The sequence below is a fragment of the Musa acuminata genome, chromosome BXJ1-1 (assembly GCF_036884655.1).
Source record: "Musa acuminata AAA Group cultivar baxijiao chromosome BXJ1-1, Cavendish_Baxijiao_AAA, whole genome shotgun sequence".
Classification (NCBI taxonomy): domain Eukaryota; kingdom Viridiplantae; phylum Streptophyta; class Magnoliopsida; order Zingiberales; family Musaceae; genus Musa; species Musa acuminata.
Window position 1 is genome coordinate 11,333,756 of NC_088327.1, and position 15,003 is coordinate 11,348,758.

Here is a 15,003-nt window from a genome sequence, read left to right on the forward strand (position 1 = left end):
ACGAAGATTGTCAAAATGGAGAGCATTAGCAATAATGAAGATGATGATGAAAGCTTTGAAGAAAGTTATGATCATGAATATTCAAAAAAGCAAGAAGCAAAGAAGTCTCAAGCATCAAAAACTAGCAATGGTTCCGATAAATCCTTTGAAGATTCCGAAAAAGGTTAAAGATGTAAAAATGGTGGACGCAGCACCGAAAATCAGTTTGTCTATATCTTCACAAAAGCTTTAGCAAAAGAAAAATTTTATTCCGAAAACAACTTCAAGTTACAACTATTTAATTAAGAGAGTATGTTAACATTAATTCAAATAATTAGGATTAAATAAAATAAAAGATAAAAAAATTATATTTAAATAAATAGTTTAGGATGAAAAGGTTTAATGAGATATGATAGATTTTTTCATTGCTTTAAAAAATTTATATTTTATCTTTTAATCAATCAATATAAACATGTGCTTTGGATCAATAAAAAACACTGCAAATTAAAAATACTCCTAGTCTCTTTATCTAACACATTATTGGATCATTGAAGTATAGATCAAAATGTTCAGTTTATTGGCCAAATTTTCACGGTCTCTGTCACAATCACTTAATATTGTTCAAATTTGAAAATGATAGAACATGTTTGAACCCTCATTATTTGTGGCTTTCGTTGGTGGTAGTGTTGTGGTGATAAACTATAAAATGTATTTACATAGTTCATTTAGATAGTGAGTTTCTGATAGCTATTTATATATATTCAGTATTTTTCTCATGATTTCCTCAATAAGATTTCCTCGTAAAATCTTATCTGCTATTAGTAGGCACATCACTTATCATGCCCGAAATCCTGCAATATTCTGTATCTTAAGACACCACCATCACAATGTGTGACATGAACAGCGAGTGAGCGACGAAGTTGACGAGCGAGAACCCCACGATAAGCTGCATCGCACTCTGCAATCTTTGCTTCGTCTTCCGAGTTCTACTGTGCGAAGGAAGAAGGGAACCCACAGAAAAGGACACGAGCATGGCTCTGCACTATGTCAGGCTCTCATGTCTCTACCAACTGCAGCTCTTCGCGCAGTCTTTGGGGCACGAACACATCCCGCCGCAACTCGACAAAGCCGCATGTGATCGCCTCCATCGCCATGTCGCCCCCGTGCATGAGGAATCTCTCGGACGAAATCAGGCTACATGAAGACAACACTTACCCAGGGCTGCGGATCCTCCATCCTACATGATAACCTGTTCCTTTCGCCAGCTTTTGCCATACTGGAATCTTTATTTGGAGTTTCGAGCTCCTTCACAAGTCTTCAAGGGAATCCGCGTGGAATCTCTTCTGATGGGATACCGCAAGCAACTGTTCGATAGAATGTCTCAATAGTAGCTAGAGAATATCCCGCACCTTCCCTGGACCAGGGAGCCTTAAGATGGAATTGCTTTTAAGTACAGCTATAAAAGATTCTCCAGTCTCCAGGTTCTGGTTGGAAAGCTGGTTCTGTCGAGCAAGGCTTTACTCGGATCTCACCGGCAACGTCCACTGAAACTAGTTCTATATATATTCGCAGAGGCTAAGCTGGCCGGTGAGCATGTGACCGATGAACTCAAAGCCAACCTGCTATCAGTCTTCTTCTTCTGTCTCTTTCTTCCCCCTTGCAATGACCTTCCTTCGCTTCAAGAAGGACCATGTTTTGTTGCAGCACATCTGGGAACAAAGCGTAGTGTCTTTGGGACTGTGGTATAAGTCTCTACGTATACGGTGAGACTTCTCGGCTCCAACCATCTCCGTTTCAGGTCCTCCAAAGCTCGATCTACACTGCCTACTCTGCTACTTGGGAGAGCAAATGAGAGCTTCCTGATTCTAGTTCACAGGTGATGAAGACAACATGCAAAGAATTAGTACCACTTTAAATGAATCGACCTGGTAAATGTTGTAGTCTGCATGTGATTCTTGGATGCTTGAATTAATAACCAAACATCTGTGACAACAATGTACTGTGAAATGTAAATTTCTAATGCTAGAAGAGCATCAAAACCAATACAATAGGTAGGTTGTCACAGAGGCCACATGCAAACTAATTAATGACATGCTTATATTTTGGCTTTTATTTTTGTGCTCAACATGTTTTAAGAGAATCTGCAGAGCACCTATAAATAGGGGATAGGAAGAGGAAACGAATCATCTCATATTCAATCTCCATCTCCATCCCTATCTTTCCTGCTCCCTCTCTGTGTTGTCTCTCTGAGACTGTCCCATCCTCATGGCTGTTAGCAAGTCCATGCTGTGTGTTGTTCTTATTCTCATTATCCTCGGGGTGGCTTTCACTGCTGAGGGCAGACCTCTGAAGGAAGACAAGACCAAGACCAAGACCAAGACCAGTATGTGCAGCAGATGCTGGACACAGAGTGACATGAGTTCCAAAGGAACGGTGGAAGGCACCATTGCACCCTCTGAAGAGAATGGCAATGGCAGCGGACGGTTGGTGGGCAACGACGATGTTCGACCTACAAACCCAGGACACAGCCCCGGCGTGGGCCACTAATCTGGCTCGATCGATCCAACGTGTGTGATTTAAGATGCTTGGTTTCTCATCTTTCGTATATAAGTTTCATCATCATCATCATCATCATCATCATTTATCTCCTTCTAATTATTGTATTGTGTTCATCTGCGTTTAGATCAGGTTTGGCTTTTCCTTATCGCACTGTATTACTTTTGTTTCACCGCAATTTCATTCAGTCCGAACGATTGTTGTCTGAAGAAACACTGTCGATGTTTGTGGTTATGAAAGCTCGAGTTTATTGTGTTTTGGCATTTAAACGTCCCACGTATCAGTTTCCGCGCATTCTTTATGCATGCATGCATGCGCAGCACACGTCGAGTTGCACGTCTCACGTACCAGCAGTTCTCATCACAAGAGACGATTCTGCTTACTTGAATACTCCTTTTGCACATATCTATATATAAACCCTCGAAGCTTATGCACCGGTAAATTAGATTTGGTCGCGCCTGAGCAGATTCCGATGCTCCACCTATGTTTGTAAGCCTACCAACATACATGTTGTGTGTGCACTGGATTCAATCTTGTTGTTGTATGCTACATTGCCATGTGGATCCTTTGACTGAAGTCTGATCACCACGGGACTTCAGTGAACTGCTGATCTCTGTCTCTCTCTCTCTCTCTCTCACACACACACACACACACACGCACGCACTCACGCACGCATATAAGCCTTCATCTGACAGAATTAATGGGCATGGCCTGCAAGTCACCTGATGACTGCAAAGAATCGAGTTGAACGCATCGGAGACTTGTTCAGTGAAATCTTTGTACAATTCCTATAAAAATAACTACACGTAACTTAGAATTTGATGTTGTTCCAGTGCATGGCATGATCTACAGTGACCATCAGGCTCCTGCCATTTAATTTTGTAGCTGCACCATGGAAAACAGCTAGCATTAGAACATTTAAAAATGGCCAGTCATGATCATTCAAAACCTTTGTTTGTTGTTTTTGTATGAGTATTATGATGCGAGTTCCTGGAGACAGGGAACCAACCAGCTGACAAGATCTCTCAGATCCCATCTCATGCTCTTCCAAATCAATTATTTTATGACTTCTCTTAACTGTAACATTCTCTGCCCCACCAAAGCTCACTTTCTCAGCTTTGTTCTTTAGAACATGTATTTTCTTTCTCTATAGATAAATACTTTTTTGTGAGACAAACTTGAGTTGGAGTTGGCATTTGCCACGTGTTTTCTTTCTATTCCTATTACTTTAGAGTTCCAAACCCTGCGCAAAGTACATGAAATGTGCTCGATGACTCCCTGAATCATATCAATGTTAGAACTTTAGATATATATATATATATACACACACACACACATAACACATCCGGAGCTTGGTAGTAAGAATTATGTCTAGGTTGTTCAATGAAACAATTGGCAAGTGATGTGGTTGGAACGCATGGGTTCCTTATCATCCTCTACAGTTGTTAGGTGGCTAGAATGCTCTATAGTAAGACGGTGTATGTTGTCATGACAGTTCGCCTGAGTGCGGCCAGCAGTACACTCCAATGTGGTGCCCAAACTTCGATACGATGGTATGCATTATATTAAGAGATGCATGCACGGGTATGTATTACATTGAGAGACGCAAAGCAACTTTTGTTGTGGATCTCAAAGGAATATGCGTCGGATGTCTGCTAAGTGAATTGTCCCATCTGAAAGCTTTTAAGAGTTAGCGATGTTCTTGTTCTTGTTGTCGCTTGGAAACGTCGAAGAGTCGGCGATGGAGGAGGTGATACCCATGGCAGCATCTGCACCACCACGTTCGTCTCCTCTGCATCGAGACCCACTGTCATCACGCAGTACCATAAATCCGTCGCATCTTGCTTCTCTTGTCGGTGGACAGCTCGATGGACCGGCGGCGGCGGCGGACTCTGTCCTTGGAGCTGCCAAAACGAGATGGTGGTGGTGGTGGTAGCACAGTTCTCTCCGTGTTCATTTGAGATTACAGGCAGCTCGATCTCTTATCATCATCATATAACAAAGAGAGGAAAAAACTTAACCAAACTGCAAATTGGGCATCCAATATCCGAAAAATACAAGACATGCAAGAACCGGAACTGACACACCACCTCATGGTTCTATCATGTGACGAGATTTATAAGATGAAAGCTATACAATCCAAGATATAGTAGTAGCATACGACTGGTTGCAAAACATAAGTCTATATTCCTGCATTCTCCAAAATGTCCAAAAGTATCTTGACTGAGGCATATTTGCATATAAAACCTTGTAAATTTCCAAAGTTCTCTCAATGCATTCCAAGAGTTACAGTTAGATGCAATCTGATAAATCTGGCTAATCACTGCAAGTTAATGAGTTCATACACACATCGATACGAATGAATAAGAACTCAGCTTGGCGGCACTGCCTGAGGTTTAGTTTCTTAGGGTATAGATAGAAATCTAATGCAAGAGAAAAAGAGTAAAAGAGGTGAAATTAGTAAATCTGAAACATATATAGCACACAAGAAAACCATTTTCATTTAATTTGAGATCAACCAGATGTAGTTAATATTAGAAACAGCACCTCTTTCCCCCCCCCCCCCCCCCCCCTTCTAGGCTAGCGGGATAACACATAGCATCTTTGGTGGAGAAGATCCATTCTACTGAAACTTAAAAGAGTTAACCAAGTACTAACATGCCACCAACTGTAACTGATGCTGAAAACAACTGCAGCGTTGAAACTCATGATCAAATCGTGAATGATCTGATTTGGAATGATCTGATTCTCCACAACTATGGGATCGGTAAGACATCAACATGCAGCAGCAGTCTGCGGTGGTGAGGACCCTTTCCCCCCATTAACTTGCATTCATCTGCTACCATCTGCACACAATCTGAAAAGCACATCCACCAGAACAATTTGGTAGCCCAATCTTAAATCTAAACCAGCGCCTTACCCGACAGCTCTCTAGTCATCCATCCAAACCAAACTAATGGCAGGTCAATCAAACAAAGGGAGGATACAGGAGGCATAAATAATATCTACCGTGCCTTCGCCAGGGATTGGACTGATCGACTAGACACACCATGCAAGAGCTTTACAAATCCTAGAAAACTTAGCTTCCCGTCAGTGTGCCTTATCCAATCATGTAGAACAGCATGTACAGGTACAGAAGGGCCGAGGCCTAGTTCCTGCAATTAAAATATGAAAAAGAGGGGAGATTTCTGATTAGGATGCCAACTCCAACACAGAAGCCAAGCAAATAACCTTCGAAAAATAAAACAACTAGCACACGGTATCCGAAAATATACGTCAAGCAAAACCAACCATCCTCATTTCTCAAACCTTACCACTTGAGATAAATGACAACATTGCCCAACTATTAGCGTATGCAACATTGTGCTTTCTGTGTGTATTCATGATATATGTGGTTAATATGGATATGCGTGCAGAAAAAAACAACTATGTGGGGTCATATAAGCAAAAAACCTTATATTTCAGAGCTACAGATTTAAATTACATGGCACACCCCTATGCTGGTCAGTGACAAGCATGATGTGCCAACATAGGCAAACTGACAGCACCAAATGGGAACGAATGCAAGTTCTGCCAGCTCAACACCTCACTCAACTTTGGACTAGGTAGGTTTCAAGTTTCAACTAAATCCTGCAACGGTTATTTAATGCCTTCAAGATCTCAACACATCCATCAATTGATAATTCATACTATATCACATGCAAAAGAGAACATCATGCATACCGAGGCAAGTTCTTCGATTACAATAGCCCGATTGCCGTCCTTCTCAAAAAGCTCATAAGCACAACGGGCATGTTGCTCCCATCTATCCAGACCTTCAAGCTGATGAACACTTAATGCAGCTGCACAGAACTCATCAAAATCCATTCTTCTGTATTGAAGAGCACTGAGCTGGCAAAACAATATACAGGTTTCCACAGAGTACTCAAACTAATAAGTTCAATGTTAAATAAGTAAAAAAGGCACTAGGCAAAAGATCTGCACATTACCGAAAGAAGAAATTCCTGAACGCGTGATTCCTTCATTGCATCAGTTGCATTTTTCATCAAGGCCTGATCAAGAAATAAAATTCAGCATAAAAGAACAACTAAATATCCAATCTCCTTCAGTTAATTTCTCTAAAGAAATGAGTACATAAAACTAACCAACTTGATATTTTCAAGAGTTATGCACCCATTTTTGTTAGGCTCCAATAGAGCAAATTGTCCCTTGAGATAAAACAATTCATCTACGGTCAATGTCTTTGACAAAGCCTGCAACATTCACAAAAAGATTTAATCATTTACCTTACATTATCAGTTGTATAGAAGCAAAACTGAAATTTACAGTGCACTCAATTGAGGCCGAAACTCAATTTTACAGATTTTAGTTAAAAATTCTAGCATTTGGGGTCTCTTGAAGCTTAATATGGCGACAGGTAATTGCAAACCTTAATCGTGATCATCATACATACCAATAATTTTCAATCTAGTTAACTGGAAATTGGATACTTGTTACCTAGAAACCAACACACAAATAAACAAAATTTCAAACTGGAAAGTATACTGGATAACCTTAAAAAGGCAGTCACACTACATTCGACCATGGAACTAAACATCAGCCAATTCCAAGTACTTGGATTTTTATTGAACGAAACAGGGCAATTGAAGTCGTTAAAAAGCACTCCATGCATTTAGAATCACATATAAGTTGAATGATATAAATGAAATTCATGATAGCACCCACCCTTAAAGCAGCCTTACGGAGAGACGACGAACGTAGATAAGCTTTAATTAGTCGAAATATAAGGATATCTAGTGGAACTTTGATATCATTGTAATTTCTAGTCCACGGATGACCTGCAAACAGGAAGTAGTTAGTTCTTTGGAGAAACAACATAATTAGACAGAATCCATGAGGATGCTCACATAGAGCTTGAGAAGCCGTCATTCTTCTTCGTGGATCCTTACTTAACAAGCGCTTCACAAAATCTTTGGCCTCAGGAGAGAGAGAAGGCCAAGGAAGTTCTGTAAAACTTGGATCAGCTTTTAATACTGCCCTAAAGATACCAGACTCTGTTCGAGCCCAAAATGGGCGACTGCCACATAGAAGAATATATGCAATTACGCCAATACTCCACACATCTGCTTCTGTGCTGTAAGATCTATGCAAAACTTCGGGTGCAACATAATATGCACTACCAACAATGTCATTCAATCTTTCATCTAAAGATCACAAATGCCAAATTTTTAGAAACAGTCCAGATATAGAGATTAGATGGGCAATTGAGATATAACTAACAATTGAAACTGCTAGCCAGGGAACATATAACAGACAACATGAACTAACCTGGTTTTACAAAGTCTGATAAACCAAAATCTATAGCCTTCAGCTGGGAATTCTCATCCTTGGAAGTAAAAAGAAAATTCTGAGGAAAAGAAAGCAACCACTATTTATTAAAAAACACAATATTTAGCCAAATATTAAAAAAAGATAAACCATGACCATTTAGGGTGAATAAAACAACCATAAATAGACATCTCAATAGACCTGCCAGGTAAACAAAAATTAAAACAAATTGGTGAGGGAAGTGTATATTAATTCTCACCACAAATAAGCACAGGTATTGCAGCAAGGAAGACAGATAATATGTAAACTAAGTAGAAGCTTCAAGTAAGTAAATAAAAAGGCCTGACAAGGATATTAGGTAATTACAGAATTTAGGTTCCTTTCGTAATGCCCACAGAAGATAAATACAATAAAAAGGCAACTTGGTTTTACTATTCCCAAGACTCCTGCAATACAAGCTTTCACAGGGCAATGTTTTGACCCTAGTTTAATCAGATGCAAATTTCAACTAGATCTGGAAAAAATAGAGGTATAGATCGTCCAACTTAAGCAATAGACAATACTACCTTGAAAAGGAACTGATCCGCTATCAAAATTGAGAAACCAATTCTGCTGTGTAAATTTAACGGATACAAAATTCAAAGCTGAAGGATATTATTCCTCGATAGTGGCAATCTCTTGCAGCAATACTTGTACCACTTTGCTAATTACTTCTATCTACAAATCTAGCTATCTGCAACTAACTTATATATATGCATTGAAAAAAAAAATAGTTAGCAGATACTAGCAATATGAACATTAAAGCAATAGTAAGTAATACAAACACAATAACCTTTACTACCAAAAAGAAAGCTTGAGAAGATAGCTCATCAGATTACTGTGAAACTCATAAAGAATGATTCAAAGACATCATGGAAGCAATAGTCACTCCAGTTACACACATTATCAAGAAAATACAACAATACATCAAAATAAATGGAAAGAAGATCTCCTAACCGGCCACAATATTAAGAAAGGTGAGAAATTTATTAACCTTCATGCAAGGTCAAAAAAAAAAAGTCATGGCTAGTTAAACTAGAAATGCTGCAAACTTAAACAACTACAGACAGAAGTTTCAAGTTGTAGAGACACAAAAAAAAAAAGAAGACATGAAGTACATTATTACTAGGGTACACAGAAAAAGTGCTTGTTAACCATCTAATTCATGTTCCTTTAATCAATAACCACACATCCCTAACCCTAAAAAGAACATTATTACAGTTCCACAGAAAGCTAACAGAGAGCAGATCTGAGACTCATAATAAGATCCAAAAAGACCTGTGCCTTCAAGTATAATGTCCATCAACAATATAATCATATAATAATCTACCTAAAAATCACCATCAAAGACCATAAGATTTCCCTGACTCATTACCTCCGGTTTAAGATCACGGTGAACCACTCCTTGGAGATGGCAGAATGCAACAACATTCAGTATCTGTACCATGACAGCCTTTGCATCATCTTCCGAGTATTTTCCACCCCTTCTCGATAAAGAAGGCATATACATAAGCTATCATAAGATCTGAGGCAAAGCCGAAAACAATACATCTACAAACAAATAGCAAATATGTGGATATAGGAATATTTTAAATCAAAGAACTGGCCCATAAAGTACCTCGAAAGAATTCTATCTAGCAGCTCTCCTCCTTCACATAACCTGAAATAAGATAGGTAAGCCACCAAGATCCTTAATCAGTAATAATTTAATGGTTATAATTACATTTGAAGATGGCATTTATATGTCACATGCTTGTCAAACCAAACAATACTACTACGGATCAACATGGTGCAGAATAAGAGCAAAGGAGAACGTCTATGAGAAACTAGGGGCAGCATCAACAAGAACCTAAAGAAAGAATAAATTTTTAATCCAACAGACCTCAATTTCAACCCTCAATTTTAATAAATCATGCTGCTAGAGAGAAAATTTTAACAAGAAATTCTTGTGCAAGAAGAGTGAGAAACAATTGCTAAATAATTGTAGTCTTCAAAAACGTACTATGATGCTGAAATTAACCAATAAAGGAGCATCAAACCACAGTAAAAGCATAGTTCCAAAATACTATTATAGCATCAACATACCAGTGGGTACCTTTAAACTTTTATTAGGTTTTTGTACATTTTGATGTGAGTTCAAGAAGAATCCACAAAAATGGACAGTTCCACTTGCTTGTCACATATGTGTTGAACATATCACATTATAGAAAAATATTAAATAGTAAATACTTCCTTAAAGTATCCAGTTTGTTGATTTCGAGCGAGTACTTTGTAAATTCCTCTGGAGGAAACTTTGAATGTCTAAAATATTGATTTTTTGCTTATGATGCAGATGATAGATATTTACATATTATTTGTATAAAGCATTTGAAAATGATTAAATAAAATTATGGCCTTACTTCATTTATCATCACATTTTGCTATCTCTTATATGATTTTTTTCTATTCGTGAAGAGAGTTTAGGGATGCTAATGTTATTATTTACATAATATGTGACTCCATTCTAGCATTATTAATGAATATCAAACTGCCACATATACAAGATCATATATTTAAAAAAACTATCACCATATCCATGCATCATTGTGTCCCTTTTTTAAAGGTTCGACATATCAACATATCCAAACCTATTGTATCAGCATCCATATCTGATTACTTGCTTCACAACAGAAAATTTCTTATTGATATTTAACAAAAGATAGATAGCATATGCATTTTGGGATTTCCAACATGTATATGCGAATAGGGATCAAGCTGAAGATCACATTGAATTCAGAAACTGCATATGAATAAAATATAGAAAATCTTGGAACTATCTACTTTTGAAAAAGGAAACAAGATTCAAACTGACTGGTTCACCACTAGTGATCATATTCTCATTAATAACAAATATTAAAATAGCAATCACTATATACCAGCAGAAAATAACATGCACTTGATAGATAACAATAAACTGTAATATTAATGTACTAATAGCTTACTCCATTATTATGTAAACATTGTCATTATCTTCATAGGCATCATAAAAATGGACTAGGTTGTTATGCCCTGTCAAGGCTCTTAAAATCTTCACCTCTCTTCTGACATCCTCAATAGCTATGGCAGTAGTCATCTGTCAAAAGTTAAGTGCTCAAATGAAGTCCAGATATAGAAAAATTTTGTTACAACAAAGCAAAGAGGCCAGCAAGCTGCACTGTCTGATTTACAACCAGAAGTATATCACATGCAGACTAACAGTGATAAAAAATATCCACGACAAGTATGAAGAAAGAAATAAAAGATGTCAAAGAAGGAAATTATAAAACTAGAAATGCACCTGAACAAAGTAATAAGGCCTCAGTTTTGTGCAAAGCGCCAAAATGTTATTTTACTTCCAACTATGATTAATAATGAACAATACATTTATGCTAAGATGGCATTATGTTTACTGCATTTGAAATTAACAATACAACTTAGTGACAACGTAAAAGAGAGCAACCTAAAAGGGGCAACTGAACCCAATAGTTTTGCTTTAATGGAAGTTACAGCAAAGCCTAAGCTATTGATTGGATTTTGTAAACTACAAATTGGGCTTTTGTTGATTTATATGCATATAGAAAATATTTAACATCAAGAATCAGTTTTGAACTAGCCCTTACCAAATTTTATCAGTCAATCAAACGAGACTGCAGGTGCACATAAGACAACAAAATAAGCATGACCAGCCTAGAAAATAGTATACTTCAGGTCTCCTATCCAGTTCAATACTAACTATCAACTAAATGAAGTATGGAACAAGTTCAGTAACTTTAAAATCATAAAGATCCTACTTGAAAATGTATGATTCAGATGCACCGCATCGAATAAAATGCTAGGGCATCTTTCTGTATAGAATCAATAAATATATTTATAGCCACACTAATCAAGTCAATGTGGCAGTGCAACATTATCTAAAGTGTCCACATTTTCCATGGAAGAAGAAATATAGGGAGTATATCGGTAAACATAAACATTTTATCTATAATTTCAGGTTTCTTTTCACCAAAAGGTCAAGCGGTTTGAGTTGTCCAAGATCCTGGAAAGAATACAATTCATGAAGCCCTGCTACTCAATTGGCAACCATCATAAATAAACACTGGTCTCCGTTCATGCTAAATCTAGAACATCCCAATGTAGTGAAACCCAAGGAAAATCCAATAACTTTCTTGATTCCAGCCCATAAACATTCACACACGACTGGGCATCAAAGCTACATGACAAGTTACTGTTTTGAGCTTCAAGTAGTCATTCACTTCTCGATAACAACAACAATAATTATCAATCACAATGGACCATTAACAAAATTATGCTTCCTTAGCGCCCGGGAGGGTATCTTTGTCTTTGCCCAAGAAGTTGCAATCTTTTTAAAGAAACAGAGCACATCCCATATCAATTGTTTCAAAAATCAATATTTGATGGCATCCACCAGTACTTTTAGAAGGGAAAAAGAGAAACTAGCAATACTAACAAAATTGATATGCTGTGGAGCAAACCACTTATCCAGCAGCATGCTACAAGACACAGCATTACCAACAAATTTTAAGCAGCTAATGATGCATTACTTTGACTAAAATTAATTGTCGGATCTGACTGTCAACGGAACTGTCCACAAGAAAACATCAACGAAGCAAAGTTGGCAAGTACGAAGCGACAAAGTAGGGGAAATCTTGCAAAAAGAATAGATTTTTGCTGCACCTTAGCCTTCGGGATGACCTTGACCGCCACCTGCTGTCCGTTGCTCTCGCCCTTCTTGAGCTTGGCGGTGCACGTATACCCAAAATGCCCACGCCCAACCTCCTCACCGATCTCATACTTGCTCGTGAACCCCTTAGAGAACCCGAAGCTCTTATCCAGCCCGGCCACTGCACGCCCCTCCTCCCCCTCGTCCTCGGGAATGGCCGCCTCGTTTGGCTTCACCGACCCATGCCGCCGGGCGAGGAGGGCCCGGATGTGCTTCGCCGGAGACGGCGGCGGGAACGGTCTCTTGAAGAACCTCCTCGGAGTGGCCGTAGCCGACCCACCACCTTCAGAGGCGACGGAGGGGGATTTCTTGGAGAAGAGGCTGTGCGCAGGACTGGGGCTATAGAAAGGGAAGAAAGGAGAGGTCCAGGGCTTAGATGTCCTCTCCTCCGCAACCGTCACCCCCGGCTCCCCCTCACCTTCCTTCTTTGTCGACACTTCTTCCTTCTTCTTGGGCGTCGGAGACAACGATGGGTCATGGTTCTCCGGCGAAGCGAGCTTCCCGTAGCAAATACCCATCTTTTACTTCAGTCTTAGCTCGGAGATCCAGGAAGAAGAAGAAAAGAGGAACGATTTTCAAACCCTAGATCGCCAATGGCGTCCTCATAACTCACACACACACACTCTCTCTCTCTCTCTCTCTCCCTCGGAGGTTTGCTTCTCTGCCTTTTGTATCGCTCCCTACTTGGAGCCCAGCAGTAAAGCTAGATAGGTTACTGTAAAATTGTGGTAACGAATGGGTGTTTTAAGGAAAGAAATAATAAGGTTCCAACACCGCCGGTGAACAATACGGCAACTTGTGCCCATACAAATGCAACTCCCTGTGGTCTTACGCTACTCAAAACTATGGACATTAGTGTGCGTATCAATGTGCCTTTTTATGAACTACAAAATAGATATTTGAGCATGACATAGTTTTCATGTCATGCATTCTACAAAACATAAGAGCTTCCGCTACATCATGCGTGTCATCATGTAGAACGTGATGGCCATAAAGGAGCATGACATGTACCGTATACGTAGAGATGCTGGTGGCACATAGGATCCCATCATGTGTAAATACTTACGCAGTTACGCTCACCTCCTCGCCGCAGGTGACCGGATCTCTTTCTAAGTAAAAGCTGGTACTCGTTAAAAGTACGAAAACAACAGCAGGAATGCTTTCCGCACCCCGTAAAAATCTACCCGCGTGATCTCTCTGTGATGTGGGTCCAAAACGGACCGACGTTTGCGTTAATCACCAGAACGGCAACGGATGCGGGTAAAGAAACAGGGTAGAAAAAGAATTCCTCGAACGACGCTGCGTAGCGGGGATCGCGTCCACGGAGGGGCGAAACAGACGACGGCGCAGTAATCGGAGACGTCGACACGCGTGACTGTTCACCGGCATGTTTTCGATGCTCCCCCTTCACAAACTGTCGTCCGGATAAGCTATTGGGTGAACGAGAGGGGAGAAACGTGGCCGCATAAGAGTGGTGGTTTACTAAAAGGATCAGTTTAGTTAAGGAGTTCCGCCGGAGCGTCGTGTCTTTGTAGCCGTAGCGGTGGTTAAGCGAATTAAATTATTTTCAGCTCGTTGGATTTTGTAGCCGGCGCGCACGTATTTATAGAGAGCGGTATGCTCTTCCGCCGGACCATTATAAAGCTCCCTAGTAACAATATTTTCCACTTTTTTTGGGGGCAAATTTTTGTATGTTTTTCCTCCAAATTTAATTGTTGTTTTGAATATGTGAAGAAACTTTGGGATTTGAATCCTTCTACCAACTGGGGCAAAAGAGTTCAAAAGATTCATGGTACCACAAGGGTTGACATATTCTGATGTTGAGGGTACCACATAATTAAGTAGTGGGTGGTAAGAATGATAAAGAGTTTGGGTCTTTCACAAGAGTGGAAGTGAGTGCATTTAATAATGGAGAGGGGAGACTACTGTGGGAATATTACAGCACAAGGGGGAAGGTGGTGTGGAGTTCCACTAGCAGTTGGGTGATTCAATACTTCTGGTCCATCGTCAATTTGGCATTTCTCTGTCACTGTGATGTAGATGTTGTTTTCTAAGGTGATCATGTGCAGGTTGAGGACAGTTTATGGGCAATAATGTAAGGGAGTGGTTTGTTCTCTTCCTCGAGGACCATCTTGTCTGCTACTGTCCAAAGTGAGTTATGAGATCTGAGATGATTAACGAGGGGATAAGTTGGAGTTTGATATCTGATTTCTTCATTTAGGTGGTTGGGGGGGATTCTATTCTGCGATCTGTCAGCCAACACACCACAAGGACATGGTTTGATTATAAAAACAAGGTTTGGTGATCGAAGTTGTCAGTCAATGATCTTCCATTCCTTTTGT

At 39.5% G+C, this 15,003-nt stretch overlaps 1 protein-coding gene across 1 annotated transcript; it reads right to left on the reverse strand.

Moving 5' to 3' along the window:
• Nucleotides 1–5,099: 5,099 nt before the first annotated feature.
• LOC135673330 (CDPK-related kinase 5-like) lies at nt 5,100–13,329 on the reverse strand. Its single transcript, XM_065182208.1, has 11 exons — nt 12,616–13,329; nt 10,884–11,014; nt 9,521–9,562; nt 9,278–9,386; nt 7,864–7,942; nt 7,443–7,739; nt 7,261–7,373; nt 6,681–6,788; nt 6,525–6,587; nt 6,259–6,426; nt 5,100–5,690 (listed from the first exon to the last, which is right to left on the reverse strand). The coding sequence occupies exons 1-11, from the start codon at nt 13,177–13,179 to the stop codon at nt 5,541–5,543; spliced, it is 1,824 nt and encodes a 607-aa protein (XP_065038280.1). The 5' UTR covers nt 13,180–13,329; the 3' UTR covers nt 5,100–5,540.
• Nucleotides 13,330–15,003: the final 1,674 nt, after the last annotated feature.